This window comes from Pelobates fuscus, chromosome 2 (assembly GCF_036172605.1).
Source record: "Pelobates fuscus isolate aPelFus1 chromosome 2, aPelFus1.pri, whole genome shotgun sequence".
NCBI lineage: Eukaryota > Metazoa > Chordata > Amphibia > Anura > Pelobatidae > Pelobates > Pelobates fuscus.
The window spans coordinates 439,083,702-439,101,137 of NC_086318.1; the positions used below are offsets into that span (position 1 = coordinate 439,083,702).

The 17,436-nt window shown below is 43.9% G+C and overlaps 1 protein-coding gene across 1 annotated transcript in view; it reads left to right on the top strand.

The window, feature by feature from the left end:
- The window catches only part of KIF6 (kinesin family member 6), a 274,702-nt gene that overhangs the window by 231,186 nt on the left and 26,080 nt on the right, over nucleotides 1-17,436 (top strand). Inside the window, exons 17-18 of the mRNA XM_063441552.1 lie at nucleotides 8,735-8,819; nucleotides 9,515-9,650. Coding sequence (XP_063297622.1) covers nucleotides 8,735-8,819; nucleotides 9,515-9,650 — 221 coding nt within the window. The remainder of the gene's footprint in view (nucleotides 1-8,734; nucleotides 8,820-9,514; nucleotides 9,651-17,436) is intronic.

Below are 17,436 nucleotides of genomic sequence, written 5' to 3' on the forward strand. Positions count from 1 at the left end.
TTATTAAAGGGACACTCCAGGATCCCACACACGTTAGGTGCACTGTGTAGGTTAGGTTACAGTTAGTTATACTGGGTGGGTTTATATTATTAAAGGGACACTCCAGGCTCCCACACATGTTAGATGCACTGTGTAGGTTAGGTTACAGTTAGTTATACTGGGTGGGTTTATATTAATAAAGGGACACTCCAGGCTCCCACACACGTTAGCTGCACTGTGTAGGTTAGGTTACAGTTAGTTATACTGGGTGGGTTTATATTATTAAAGGGACACTCCAGGCTCCCACACGTTAGGTGCACTGTGTAGGTTAGGTTACAGTTAGTTATACTGGGTGGGTTTATATTATTAAAGGGACACTCCAGGCTCCCACACGTTAGGTGCACTGTGTAGGTTAGGTTACAGTTAGTTATACTGGGTGGGTTTTTATTAATAAAGGGACACTCCAGGCTCCCACACGTTAGGTGCACTGTGTAGGTTAGGTTACAGTTAGTTATACTGGGTGGGTTTTTATTAATAAAGGGACACTCCAGGCTCCCACACATGTTAGATGCACTCTGTAGGTTAGGTTACAGTTAGTTATACTGGGTGGGTTTATATTATTAAAGGGACACTCCAGGCTCTCACACACATTAGGTGCACTGTACCAAACTGCAGTGTTTATCTTTTGCTCCAAAACAGGACATTCTTCTGAACAGGACATTATGACTGGTTTCCTGGAGATTATGATCATCGCATACTACTGACTGCCTTTGCGAGTACAGTGCATGCCAATGGTCACGATGGATGGCCAGTGATAAATCAGAGCTTTGGACACTTGTTATTTTAGGATGGAGTGCACCTTTAACTGCTGTCTGCTGAATATGGGAGGGGGACAATTAACCAAAAACCCCAATATCTTTTACATTAAATTGATATGAACATTACAACTTTACATTGGTATCACTGTAACAAATCTAACTGGTTTTGTCAGAATTCCTATTGTTCTCGAAGCATTACTCTAAATGATAGTAGTGGCAGTGTTGCTAGCGGGTTTCCGCCATGCTGGGTGCAGTATCATGCAATACCAGGGTTCAATGCAGTAAGCAGTGGACTCCTTTCATATAATTCTGCTTCCCCACATCTTCCTGTTTAATGGCTTAATACCCAACATCCGAGACAGACTGACGCTAGCAGCAGTATGTGTGACTGCTCCCTCTAGGGGCCAATTCTCCCACTGCAGTCTAGCATCATATTCTGGTTCTCTCTCTTTCTAATTCAGCATTTAGAAAGATCTGCTTCCAGCACTGTATTCCCTCTAGCAAGCCAGAAATGGATGTGTTTGTGGAGATGCAGCTCGCAGATGGTCTGTGTGTCTCTGTATGTATCCATGCTGTATGCGTTTATCATATAGTTACATTGCTGGCAAGTAAAATGTTTAATATACAGATTTCTGGCTATTTCTTATACAGCGATAAAAGGGGCACTCTGACACCATAACCCCTACAAATTACTCAGGTTTTTTGTGGAGGATGTTCTGCCAACTAAAACCAGTGCTTTCCCTGACACCCCTGGCAGACTGCCCCCTTTCCCGTCACATTGATAATGCGGAATGTACACGTCTCAGGACCTCTGCACCATAGCCGCTCTACTGAGCTGTAGTAGTTATGGTGCTCTGGGTGTTTCTTTAATTGCTAATACCTGGCTGGAACAGGATCTTGCTTTCCCCTTTAAATATCAGTAATAATATAAGTAATAATACCATGCTCGGTAACTGTTCCTTCGGAGCAAGATTGAGTATAATAAGGTTCTATGGATTTAGATTAAGTAAGAGGGTTCCATCGAGCCAGACTGAATATAATAGGGTTCCATCGAGCCAGACTGAGTATAATAGGGTTCCATTGAGCTAGACTGAGTATAATAGGGTTCCATTGAGCCAGACTGAGTATAATAGGGTTCCATTGAGCTAGACTGAGTATAATAGGGTTCCATTGTGCTAGACTGAGTATAATAGGGTTCCATTGAGCCAGACTGAGTATAATAGGGTTCCATTGAGCTAGACTTAGTATAATAGGGTTCCATTGTGCTAGACTGAGTATAAAAGGGTTCCATTGAGCCAGACTGGATATAATAGGGTTCCATTGAGCCATACTGAGTATAATAGGGTTGCATTGAACCAGACTGAGTATAATAGGGTTCCATTGAGCCAGACTGAGTATAATAGGGTTCCATTGAGCTAGACTGAGTATAATAGGGTTGCATTGAGCCAGACTGAGTATAATAGGGTTGCATTGAGCCAGACTGAGTATAATAGGGTTCCATTGAGCAAGACTAAGTATAATAGGGTTCCATTGAGCTAGACTGAGTATAATAGGGTTCCATTGAGCTAGACTGAGTATAATAGGGTTCTATGCTTCGTCCATTCTTGAAGTAGAACAGTAATAGTTGAGGCCTGATAAGCTATTTTTTGTTAGCTTTAATAAGAAGATGCTGCACTCTGGAGCTAACCTATTAAATATATACATACACACATATAGAGAGAGAGAATTAGAAATGATATGAAATAAACAGAGGACACGTCAAACAAAGCAGTAACTCAGCCAATTACAATTATTATTATTATTATTATTATTATTATTGGTATTAAATTGTGCCAGCTTATTCCGCAGCGCTTTGCAATAAAATGCTCACTCAGCCTTCTATAGTACTGCAGAGATTATCCCTTGTATGAGCTTCATGGGAATGTCCGGAATTTCCGGGAGCTGTAACCCGGCTTTCAATATTCAGTCGTGAAAAACTGAACTCCAATTCCCATAATCCTCCATTGTGAACTTGTACAGCAATGTCCTTCTAAAATCTAAATGCTGCACTTTGGGTGTGGGACAGGAAGGTTGGGTTGGTGGAGCTAAGCTGATAATTAAATTAAAGAAAACTAATAAACATTTGTAAACAAAAAGAAAAAAATAAACTGTAACCTAATCATACACATTGCACTAAATACTTCCAATGCCTGCAGCCTCGAGGGATGAAATACGTTCAGAATGACTTGAGTGCCCTCTAATGGTAACATTCCATTATTACAAGCTTTTTATTATGCATTACACAACAATCACTAGCTCTCGTGAGATTTTTGTGTCTTTATTGTAGTCACATTAGTCCAGTTTTTTTATATTTAATTTTCTATTATTTTTATCAGTACAATACAGTAAATTATTTTTTAAATTAACTGTTTCCTTTGACCTGCCCACTGCCTGCTGACATCATCAGAAGTGGTAGCCTGACCCAATCACAATGCTTCCCCATAGGATTGGCGGAGACTGACAAAGAGGCAGATCAGGGGCAAAGCCAGCACAATTCAAACACAGCCCTGGCCAATCAGCATCTCCTCATAGAGATACATTGAATCAATGAAGGAAGATATAATACGGAGGGAGTAAATGTGACTGTATGTGGGGGGAGATATAATATGGAGGGAGAATATGTGACTGCGTGTGGGGGAGATATAATATGGAGGGAGAATATGTGACTGCGTGTGGGGGAGATATAATATGGAGGGAGAATATGTGACTGCATGTGGGGGGAGATATAATATGGAGGGAGAGGAAGTGACTGTATGTGGGGGGAGATATAATATGGAGGGAGTAAATGTGACTGTATGTGGGGGGAGATATAATATGGAGGGAGAAGACATGACTGTATGTGGGGGGAGATATAATATGGAGGGAGAGGATGTGACTATATGGGGGGAGATATAATATGGAGGGAGAATATGTGACTGCGTGGGGGGGGAGATATAATATGGAGGGAGAATATGTGACTGCGTGTGGGGGGAGATATAATATGGAGGGAGAATATGTGACTGCGTGTGGGGGAGATATAATATGGAGGGAGAATATGTGACTGCATGTGGGGGGAGATATAACATGGAGGGAGAGGAAGTGACTGTATGTGGGGGGAGATATAATATGGAGGGAGTAAATGTGACTGTATGTGGGGGGAGATATAATATGGAGGGAGAGGATGTGACTATATGGGGGGAGATATAATATGGAGGGAGAATATGTGACTGCGTGTGGGGGGAGATATAATATGGAGGGAGAATATGTGACTGCGTGTGGGGGGAGATATAATATGGAGGGAGAATATGTGACTGCGTGTGGGGGGAGATATAATATGGAGGGAGAATATGTGACTGCGTGTGGGGGGAGATATAATATGGAGGGAGAAGATGTGACTGTGTGTGGAGGGAGATATAATATGGAGGGAGAATATTTGACTGCGTGTGGGGGGAGATATAATATGGAGGGAAAATATGTGACTGCATGTGGGGGGAGATATAATATGGAGGGAGAGGAAGTGACTGTATGTGGGGGGAGATATAATATGGAGGGAAAAGACGTGACTGTATGTGGGGGGAGATATAATATGGAGGGAGAGGATGTGACTGTATGTGGGGGGAGATATAATATGGAGGGAGAGGGTGTGATTGTATGTGGGGGGGAGATATAATATGGAGGGAGAAGACGTGACTGTATGTGGGGGGAGATATAATATGGAGGGAGTAGACGTGACTGTATGTGGAGGGATATATAATATGGAGGAAGAGGATGTGACTGTATGTGGGGGGAGATATAATATGGAGGGAGAATATGTGACTGCGAGTGGGGGGAGATATAATATGGAGGGAGAATATGTGACTGCGTGTGGGGGGAGATATAATATGGAGGGAGAATATGTGACTGCGTGTGGGGGGAGATATAATATGGAGGGAGAAGATGTGACTGTGTGTGGAGGGAGATATAATATGGAGGGAGAATATTTGACTGCGTGTGGGGGGAGATATAATATGGAGGGAAAATATGTGACTGCATGTGGGGGGAGATATAATATGGAGGGAGAGGAAGTGACTGTATGTGGGGGGAGATATAATATGGAGGGAAAAGACGTGACTGTATGTGGGGGGAGATATAATATGGAGGGAGAGGATGTGACTGGATGTGGGGGGAGATATAATATGGAGGGAGAGGATGTGACTGTATGTGGGGGGAGATACAATATGGAGGAAGAGGATGTGACTGTATGTGGGGGGAGATATAATATGGAGGGAGAAGGTGTGACTGCATGTGGGGGGAGATATAAAATGGAGGGAGAGGATGTGACTGTATGTGGGGGGAGATATAATATGGAGGGAGAGGGTGTGACTGTATGTGGGGGGAGATACAATATGGAGGGAGAGGATGTGACTGTATGTAGGGGGAGATATAATATGGAGGGAGAGGATGTGACTGTATGTGGGGGGAGATATAATATGGAGGGAGAAGACGTGACTGTATGTGGGGGGAGATATAATATGGAGGGAGAAGACGTGACTGTATGTGGAGGGATATATAATATGGAGGAAGAGGATGTGACTGTATGTGGGGGGAGATATAATATGGAAGGAGAGGATGTGACTGTATGTGGGGGGAGATACAATATGGAGGAAGAGGATGTCACTGTATGTGGGGGGAGATATAATATGGAGGGAGAATATGTGACTGCGTGTGGGGGGAGATATAATATGGAGGGAGAATATGTGACTGCGTGTGGGGGGAGATATAATATGGAGGGAGAAGATGTGACTGCGTGTGGGGGGAGATATAATATGGAGGGAGAGGATGTGACTGTATGTGGGGGGAGATATAATATGGAGGGTGAAGATGTGACTGTATGTGGGGGGGAGATATAATATGGAGGGAGAGGATGTGACTGTTTGTGGGGGGAGATATAATATGGAGGGAGAGGGTGTGACTGTATGTGGGGGGAGATATAATATGGAGGGAGAGGGTGTGACTGTATGTGGGGGGAGATATAATATGGAGGGAGAGGATGTGACTGTATGTGGGGGGAGATATAATATGGAGGGAGAGGGTGTGACTGTATGTGGGGGGAGATATATTTTTGGAGGAAGAGGAAGTGACTGTATGTGGGGGAGATATAATATGGAGGGAGAGGGTGTGACTGTATGTGGGGGTAGATATAATATGGAGGGAGAGGATGTGACTGTATGTGGGGGGAGATATAATATGGAGGGAGAGGGTGTGACTGTATGTGGGGGGAGATATAATATGGAGGGAGATGGTGTGACTCTATGTGGTGGGAGATATAATATGGAGGGAGAGGGTGTGACTGTATGTGGGGGGAGATATAATATGGAGGGAGATGGTGTGACTCTATGTGGTGGGAGATATAATATGGAGGGAGAGGGTGTGACTGTATGTGGGGGGAGATATAATATGGAGGGAGATGGTGTGACTCTATGTGGTGGGAGATATAATATGGAGGGAGAGGATGTGACTGTATGTGGGGGGAGATATAATATGGAGGGAGAGGGTGTGACTGTATGTGGGGGAAGATATAATATGGAGGGAGAGGGTGTGACTGTATGTGGGGGAGATATAATATGGAGGGAGAGGGTGTGACTGTATGTGGGGGAAGATATAATATGGAGGGAGAGGGTGTGACTGTATGTGGGGGGAGATATAATATGGAGGGAGAGGGTGTGACTGTATGTGGGGGAAGATATAATATGGAGGGAGAGGGTGTGACTGTATGTGGGGGGGAGATATAATATGGAGGGAGAGGGTGTGACTGTATGTGGGGGGAGATATAATATGGAGGGAGAGGGTGTGACTGTATGTGGGGGGGAGATATAATATGGAGGGAGAGGGTGTGACTGTATGTGGGGGGAGATATATTTTTGGAGGAAGAGGAAGTGACTGTATGTGGGGGAGATATAATATGGAGGGAGAGGGTGTGACTGTATGTGGGGGTAGATATAATATGGAGGGAGAGGGTGTGACTGTATGTGGGGGAAGATATAATATGGAGGGAGAGGGTGTGACTGTATGTGGGGGAAGATATAATATGGAGGGAGAGGGTGTGACTGTATGTGGGGGAGATATAATATGGAGGGAGAGGGTGTGACTGTATGTGGGGGAGATACACATAATTGTGGGTGGGTAGGATGTGGATGTTTTAATAATGAAAGTGTGATATTTAAGAAAGAAAATAAAAGGCGAATATTAAAGTATTTCCATTATAAATTTTAATACCAAATTCCTGTCAGAAAAAAATGGGCAGCTGAATGTTTTACATTTTAAAAAGTGTTACACATTGAAGTATTTATACAATAGTTTCTGAAATCCTCCCCTTAGCCTTTTCTATGTTACTATGCATCTTGCTATCTACCATTTTTTGACACGTGTTGCTATTATCTAATAAAATATCTACTTAATATACAGAGATTGATGACATCAGAGCTTCCAGCCAATGACATTACTCCTGGTGACATAACAATACACTGATTAATGTTTACATCATGCTGTCACTTATTTAAAATGAACACGTTGTCTACAAAGCGAGCAAATTACAGGATGCGTTGCAGATAGGGAATATAATATTATATTATACCATGTCAGCAGCATTGTATAAATTAAAGATAATATACCCGGAGCTTGTCTCTTCCTTTACATACGTGGGAAACCTAGTGAATATGTCCAGACATTAGACAATATGGAACACTGCACCAACCATTTTGGAAAGAAATGGATTGTGAGATACATTGTGGCCGCCATATTGTTCATTTACATTTCTTTATATGTTGAAGGCTCAGAGGCGATAGTTGAAAATAAAAACTAGCATTATTAAGCATGTCCATTTTCCTGTACCATGCGTAGACATAAATGTTATTACATACAAAGTATATTTACATGCCAGCTAAAGTGAAATCCAATGTAGTGTTATTGTGTTGGCCAGTAAATAATAACTTGACTGCTGACCCACCAGTCCCAACCAACGACCCGTTGCCCCAAAATAATACACATAACACCTCGTTCTTCTGGATAACAGTAACGGCCACAGCTTTATTTAAATTAACAATTTAACTCAGTCCAAATCTGCCAGCTGTTGGGTGTGTGCCCAACAGGCAGTTCTCACACACATTCGGTGCCATGAGCCTCAACAGCCAGCTCCTCCCCATCAGCTCCGTGCCGGCTGTTGTCTCCCCAAAGTTCCTTTCTTCCTCTGCGCTGTCCAGGGAAACCGCCAAGCTGTGATAACACAAAAACAACAACACAAGACACAAGCCACAACACCAGAAACAGGGGAGGGGGGGGAAACAGTCAGGAGCCCTCAACTGATTCTGCTGACTGGTAAGTCCCCTCCCTCTCCCTTTCCTTAAGAACCCCAATCTTAGCAACATTGTAACTTCCATAATCCATCCCACTATCTTGGGCAGCAGTCATGTTCCCTTTTCCTTATTGTCCCAGGGGGAATCTATAAACGTGGACCGGCTATACGTTCCTCTTAGGACCCAAATCTCCATTTTTGTTAATGTAGTATTAAAAAATGCATGTTATCTGGCAGCTAAATAAATATGGCTAATGCTGATCACCTTGTTTAAGGCATTACAGTGTGTAATGGTAGAAACCATCTGATCCATCATCCAACCATAGAACATTCTACACTTGTTTAAATGGTTATCATTATAGAATAAATACTGTATGTACCAGGGTATTACTTGACCACATAGCATGGAAATTCCACTTACTTAATGACCCAATTCTCTGATTCTGCTGCTGGTCCAGTTGATTGAAAGCTTGGTTTGGATTATGTTATAAACCTGAGAATGAAAATAAAATCTGCGTTCCTATCATACTGTGTAACCTGGATGGCAGCCATAGAAGATTGAGATTCCCTAATGCCAAATGTCCCTTAGGTGTTTCCAGTTCCTCTGAGCCACTGGATCAGTACGATCCGACAGAAGAACAGCTCCGAGATGAGATGGAAGAAGAGAAAAAACGGTATCTTTATCTAATGGCAACTTGTAGAACGTTTCTTTATCTAATGGCAACTTGTAGCCATCTTTATCTAATGGCAACGGTTTCTTTATCTAATGGCAACTTGTAGCCATCTTTATCTAATGGCAACGGTTTCTTTATCTAATGGCAACTTGTAGAACGTTCCTTGTATTTTTTCTATCTCTAAAGATACACTTTAGACTGTCTTGTTTCTATATCTAGATACAGCAAGTACATCTATCCGTGTCCTGTTTCTATACATAACAGTAATATGTAGAATTTCTGTGTTAATGGATTTCTTAATGGAATTATGCAGAACTTTCTGCATCAGGTTTCTTTGTTGCACTCTTACTGAGCTCTGTGTGTTCAAATAAGCCCCCTTCAATCGTGACTTCACCCCTTAATAATCAGTATTGTAATGGCATGCTGTGATTAGGGTCTCTTTAGTTCCTGAGTTAAGAGAGTAACTAATTTGTTGCAAATGACCGTTGCGGGTAGTTTTATATGAGAGTGCAGATTAATTTACAAATTGCACTTTAGATAACATTTCTATACAGAGCAGCTTCTTCACCATAGCCGGCTCCTAACCTTCTGTTTTAGCAATGAGTTTCCTGTGTAAATAACGCCGGTTATCCACCACAACTCTTCATTTCATTTCAAGACTATGTTTGATGATGGCTTTCTTCTTTGCATGATAGATACAAAGCTCTCTTTAATCGACTGAAAGGTCTGAAGACTGAGATTGAACACTTGCAGCTTCTCATGGAGAAATCCAAAGTGAAGCTGCAGAAGGACTTTGAGGAATGGTGGTCAGAAGAAGAGGCAAACCTGCAGGTAAATCATTCAAATTCCTGCTGCCCTTACACTTTGCTTCATCACCCTGACCCACCATGTGAGCAGCATTCTATTACAGCCTGACCCACCATGTGAGCAGCATTCTATTACAGCCTGACCCACCATGTGACCAGTGTTATATTATACCCTGACCCACCATGTGACCAGCATTCTATTACTGCCTGACCCACCATGTGACCAGCATTCTATTACAGCCTGACCCACCATGTGAGCAGCATTCTATTACAGCCTGACCCACCATGTGAGCAGCATTCTATTACAGCCTGACCCACCATGTGAGCAGCATTCTATTACTGCCTGACCCACCATGTGACCAGTGTTATATTATACCCTGACCCACCATGTGACCAGCATTCTATTACAGCCTGACCCACCATGTGACCAGCATTCTATTACAGCCTGACCCACCATGTGACCAGTGTTATATTATACCCTGACCCACCATGTGACCAGTGTTATATTATACCCTGACCCACCATGTGACCAGTGTTATATTATACCCTGACCCACCATGTGACCAGCATTCTATTACAGCCTGACCCACCATGTGACCAGTGTTATATTATACCCTGACCCACCATGTGACCAGTGTTATATTATACCCTGACCCACCATGTGACCAGTGTTATATTATACCCTGACCCACCATGTGACCAGCATTCTATTACAGCCTGACCCACCATGTGACCAGTGTTATATTATACCCTGACCCACCATGTGACCAGTGTTATATTATACCCTGACCCACCATGTGACCAGCATTCTATTACAGCCTAACCCACCATGTGACCAGTGTTATATTATACCCTGACCCACCATGTGACCAGTGTTATATTATACCCTGACCCACCATGTGACCAGTGTTATATTATACCCTGACCCACCATGTGACCAGTGTTATATTATACCCTGACCCACCATGTGAGCAGCATTCTATTACAGCCTGACCCACCATGTGAGCAGCATTCTATTACAGCCTGACCCACCATGTGACCAGTGTTATATTACAGCCTGACCCACCATGTGACCAGTGTTATATTATACCCTGACCCACCATGTGACCAGCATTCTATTACAGCCTAACCCACCATGTGACCAGTGTTATATTATACCCTGACCCACCATGTGACCAGTGTTATATTATACCCTGACCCACCATGTGACCAGTGTTATATTATACCCTGACCCACCATGTGACCAGTGTTATATTATACCCTGACCCACCATGTGACCAATGTTATATTATACCCTGACCCACCATGTGACCAGTGTTATATTATACCCTGACCCACCATGTGACCAGCATTCTATTACAGCCTGACCCACCATGTGACCAGTGTTATATTATACCCTGACCCACCATGTGACCAGTGTTATATTATACCCTGACCCACCATGTGACCAGTGTTATATTATACGCTGACCCACCATGTGACCAGTGTTATATTATACCCTGACCCACCATGTGACCAGTGTTATATTATACCCTGACCCACCATGTGACCAGCATTCTATTACAGCCTGACCCACCATGTGACCAGTGTTATATTATACCCTGACCCACCATGTGACAAGTGTTATATTATACCCTGACCCACCATGTGACCAGCATTCTATTACAGCCTGACCCACCATGTGACCAGTGTTATATTATACCCTGACCCACCATGTGACCAGTGTTATATTATACCCTGACCCACCATGTGACCAGTGTTATATTATACCCTGACCCACCATGTGACCAATGTTATATTATACCCTGACCCACCATGTGAGCAGCATTCTATTACAGCCTGACCCACCATGTGACCAGCATTCTATTACAGCCTAACCCACCATGTGACCAGTGTTATATTATACGCTGACCCACCATGTGACCAATGTTATTTTATACCCTGACCCACCATGTGAGCAGCATTCTATTACAGCCTGACCCACCATGTGACCAGCATTCTATTACAGCCTGACCCACCATGTGACCAGCATTCTATTACAGCCTGACCCACCATGTGACCAGTGTTATATTATACCCTGACCCACCATGTGACCAGTGTTATATTATACCCTGACCCACCATGTGACCAGTGTTATATTATACCCTGACCCACCATGTGAGCAGCATTCTATTACAGCCTGACCCACCATGTGACCAGTGTTATATTATACCCTGACCCACCATGTGAGCAGCATTCTATTACAGCCTGACCCACCATGTGAGCAGCATTCTATTACAGCCTGACCCACCATGTGACCAGTGTTATATTACAGCCTGACCCACCATGTGACCAGTGTTATATTATACCCTGACCCACCATGTGACCAGTGTTATATTATACCCTGACCCACCATGTGACCAGCATTCTATTACAGCCTAACCCACCATGTGACCAGTGTTATATTATACCCTGACCCACCATGTGACCAGTGTTATATTATACCCTGACCCACCATGTGACCAGTGTTATATTATACCCTGACCCACCATGTGACCAGTGTTATATTATACCCTGACCCACCATGTGACCAATGTTATATTATACCCTGACCCACCATGTGACCAGTGTTATATTATACCCTGACCCACCATGTGACCAGCATTCTATTACAGCCTGACCCACCATGTGACCAGTGTTATATTATACCCTGACCCACCATGTGACCAGTGTTATATTATACCCTGACCCACCATGTGACCAGTGTTATATTATACGCTGACCCACCATGTGACCAGTGTTATATTATACCCTGACCCACCATGTGACCAGTGTTATATTATACCCTGACCCACCATGTGACCAGTGTTATATTATACCCTGACCCACCATGTGACAAGTGTTATATTATACCCTGACCCACCATGTGACCAGCATTCTATTACAGCCTGACCCACCATGTGACCAGTGTTATATTATACCCTGACCCACCATGTGACCAGTGTTATATTATACCCTGACCCACCATGTGACCAGTGTTATATTATACCCTGACCCACCATGTGACCAATGTTATATTATACCCTGACCCACCATGTGAGCAGCATTCTATTACAGCCTGACCCACCATGTGACCAGCATTCTATTACAGCCTAACCCACCATGTGACCAGTGTTATATTATACGCTGACCCACCATGTGACCAATGTTATTTTATACCCTGACCCACCATGTGAGCAGCATTCTATTACAGCCTGACCCACCATGTGACCAGCATTCTATTACAGCCTGACCCACCATGTGACCAGCATTCTATTACAGCCTGACCCACCATGTGACCAGTGTTATATTATACCCTGACCCACCATGTGACCAGTGTTATATTATACCCTGACCCACCATGTGACCAGTGTTATATTATACCCTGACCCACCATGTGAGCAGCATTCTATTACAGCCTGACCCACCATGTGACCAGTGTTATATTATACCCTGACCCACCATGTGAGCAGCATTCTATTACAGCCTGACCCACCATGTGAGCAGCATTCTATTACAGCCTGACCCACCATGTGACCAGTGTTATATTACAGCCTGACCCACCATGTGACCAGTGTTATATTATACCCTGACCCACCATGTGACCAGTGTTATATTATACCCTGACCCACCATGTGACCAGCATTCTATTACAGCCTAACCCACCATGTGACCAGTGTTATATTATACCCTGACCCACCATGTGACCAGTGTTATATTATACCCTGACCCACCATGTGACCAGTGTTATATTATACCCTGACCCACCATGTGACCAGTGTTATATTATACCCTGACCCACCATGTGACCAATGTTATATTATACCCTGACCCACCATGTGACCAGTGTTATATTATACCCTGACCCACCATGTGACCAGCATTCTATTACAGCCTGACCCACCATGTGACCAGTGTTATATTATACCCTGACCCACCATGTGACCAGTGTTATATTATACCCTGACCCACCATGTGACCAGTGTTATATTATACGCTGACCCACCATGTGACCAGTGTTATATTATACCCTGACCCACCATGTGACCAGTGTTATATTATACCCTGACCCACCATGTGACCAGCATTCTATTACAGCCTGACCCACCATGTGACCAGTGTTATATTATACCCTGACCCACCATGTGACAAGTGTTATATTATACCCTGACCCACCATGTGACCAGCATTCTATTACAGCCTGACCCACCATGTGACCAGTGTTATATTATACCCTGACCCACCATGTGACCAGTGTTATATTATACCCTGACCCACCATGTGACCAGTGTTATATTATACCCTGACCCACCATGTGACCAATGTTATATTATACCCTGACCCACCATGTGAGCAGCATTCTATTACAGCCTGACCCACCATGTGACCAGCATTCTATTACAGCCTAACCCACCATGTGACCAGTGTTATATTATACGCTGACCCACCATGTGACCAATGTTATTTTATACCCTGACCCACCATGTGAGCAGCATTCTATTACAGCCTGACCCACCATGTGACCAGCATTCTATTACAGCCTGACCCACCATGTGACCAGCATTCTATTACAGCCTGACCCACCATGTGACCAGTGTTATATTATACCCTGACCCACCATGTGACCAGTGTTATATTATACCCTGACCCACCATGTGACCAGTGTTATATTATACCCTGACCCACCATGTGACCAATGTTATATTATACCCTGACCCACCATGTGAGCAGCATTCTATTACAGCCTGACCCACCATGTGACCAGCATTCTATTACAGCCTAACCCACCATGTGACCAGTGTTATATTATACCCTGACCCACCATGTGAGCAGCATTCTATTACAGCCTGACCCACCATGTGACCAGTGTTATATTATACCCTGACCCACCATGTGACCAGTGTTATATTATACCCTGACCCACCATGTGACCAGTGTTATATTATACCCTGACCCACCATGTGACCAGTGTTATATTATACCCTGACCCACCATGTGACCAGTGTTATATTATACCCTGACCCACCATGTGACCAGTGTTATATTATACCCTGACCCACCATGTGACCAATGTTATATTATACCCTGACCCACCATGTGACCAGTGTTATATTATACCCTGACCCACCATGTGACCAGCATTCTATTACAGCCTGACCCACCATGTGACCAGTGTTATATTATACCCTGACCCACCATGTGACCAGTGTTATATTATACCCTGACCCACCATGTGACCAGTGTTATATTATACGCTGACCCACCATGTGACCAGTGTTATATTATACCCTGACCCACCATGTGACCAGTGTTATATTATACCCTGACCCACCATGTGACCAGCATTCTATTACAGCCTGACCCACCATGTGACCAGTGTTATATTATACCCTGACCCACCATGTGACAAGTGTTATATTATACCCTGACCCACCATGTGACCAGCATTCTATTACAGCCTGACCCACCATGTGACCAGTGTTATATTATACCCTGACCCACCATGTGACCAGTGTTATATTATACCCTGACCCACCATGTGACCAGTGTTATATTATACCCTGACCCACCATGTGACCAATGTTATATTATCCCCTGACCCACCATGTGAGCAGCATTCTATTACAGCCTGACCCACCATGTGACCAGCATTCTATTACAGCCTAACCCACCATGTGACCAGTGTTATATTATACGCTGACCCACCATGTGACCAATGTTATTTTATACCCTGACCCACCATGTGAGCAGCATTCTATTACAGCCTGACCCACCATGTGACCAGCATTCTATTACAGCCTGACCCACCATGTGACCAGCATTCTATTACAGCCTGACCCACCATGTGACCAGTGTTATATTATACCCTGACCCACCATGTGACCAGTGTTATATTATACCCTGACCCACCATGTGACCAGTGTTATATTATACCCTGACCCACCATGTGAGCAGCATTCTATTACAGCCTGACCCACCATGTGACCAGTGTTATATTATACCCTGACCCACCATGTGAGCAGCATTCTATTACAGCCTGACCCACCATGTGAGCAGCATTCTATTACAGCCTGACCCACCATGTGACCAGTGTTATATTACAGCCTGACCCACCATGTGACCAGTGTTATATTATACCCTGACCCACCATGTGACCAGTGTTATATTATACCCTGACCCACCATGTGACCAGCATTCTATTACAGCCTAACCCACCATGTGACCAGTGTTATATTATACCCTGACCCACCATGTGACCAGTGTTATATTATACCCTGACCCACCATGTGACCAGTGTTATATTATACCCTGACCCACCATGTGACCAGTGTTATATTATACCCTGACCCACCATGTGACCAATGTTATATTATACCCTGACCCACCATGTGACCAGTGTTATATTATACCCTGACCCACCATGTGACCAGCATTCTATTACAGCCTGACCCACCATGTGACCAGTGTTATATTATACCCTGACCCACCATGTGACCAGTGTTATATTATACCCTGACCCACCATGTGACCAGTGTTATATTATACGCTGACCCACCATGTGACCAGTGTTATATTATACCCTGACCCACCATGTGACCAGTGTTATATTATACCCTGACCCACCATGTGACCAGCATTCTATTACAGCCTGACCCACCATGTGACCAGTGTTATATTATACCCTGACCCACCATGTGACAAGTGTTATATTATACCCTGACCCACCATGTGACCAGCATTCTATTACAGCCTGACCCACCATGTGACCAGTGTTATATTATACCCTGACCCACCATGTGACCAGTGTTATATTATACCCTGACCCACCATGTGACCAGTGTTATATTATACCCTGACCCACCATGTGACCAATGTTATATTATACCCTGACCCACCATGTGAGCAGCATTCTATTACAGCCTGACCCACCATGTGACCAGCATTCTATTACAGCCTAACCCACCATGTGACCAGTGTTATATTATACGCTGACCCACCATGTGACCAATGTTATTTTATACCCTGACCCACCATGTGAGCAGCATTCTATTACAGCCTGACCCACCATGTGACCAGCATTCTATTACAGCCTGACCCACCATGTGACCAGCATTCTATTACAGCCTGACCCACCATGTGACCAGTGTTATATTATACCCTGACCCACCATGTGACCAGTGTTATATTATACCCTGACCCACCATGTGACCAGTGTTATATTATACCCTGACCCACCATGTGACCAATGTTATATTATACCCTGACCCACCATGTGAGCAGCATTCTATTACAGCCTGACCCACCATGTGACCAGCATTCTATTACAGCCTAACCCACCATGTGACCAGTGTTATATTATACCCTGACCCACCATGTGAGCAGCATTCTATTACAGCCTGACCCACCATGTGACCAGTGTTATATTATACCCTGACCCACCATGTGACCAGTGTTATATTATACCCTGACCCACCATGTGACCAGTGTTATATTATACCCTGACCCACCATGTGACCAGTGTTATATTATACCCTGACCCACCATGTGACCAGCGTTATATTACACTGTGACCCACCATGTGACCAGTGTTATATTATACCCTGACCCACCATGTGAGCAGCATTCTATTACAGCCTGACCCACCATGTGACCAGTGTTATATTATACCCTGACCCACCATGTGAGCAGCATTCTATTACAGCCTGACCCACCATGTGACCAGTGTTATATTATACGCTGACCCACCATGTGACCAGTGTTATACCCTGACCCACCATGTGACCAGTGTTATA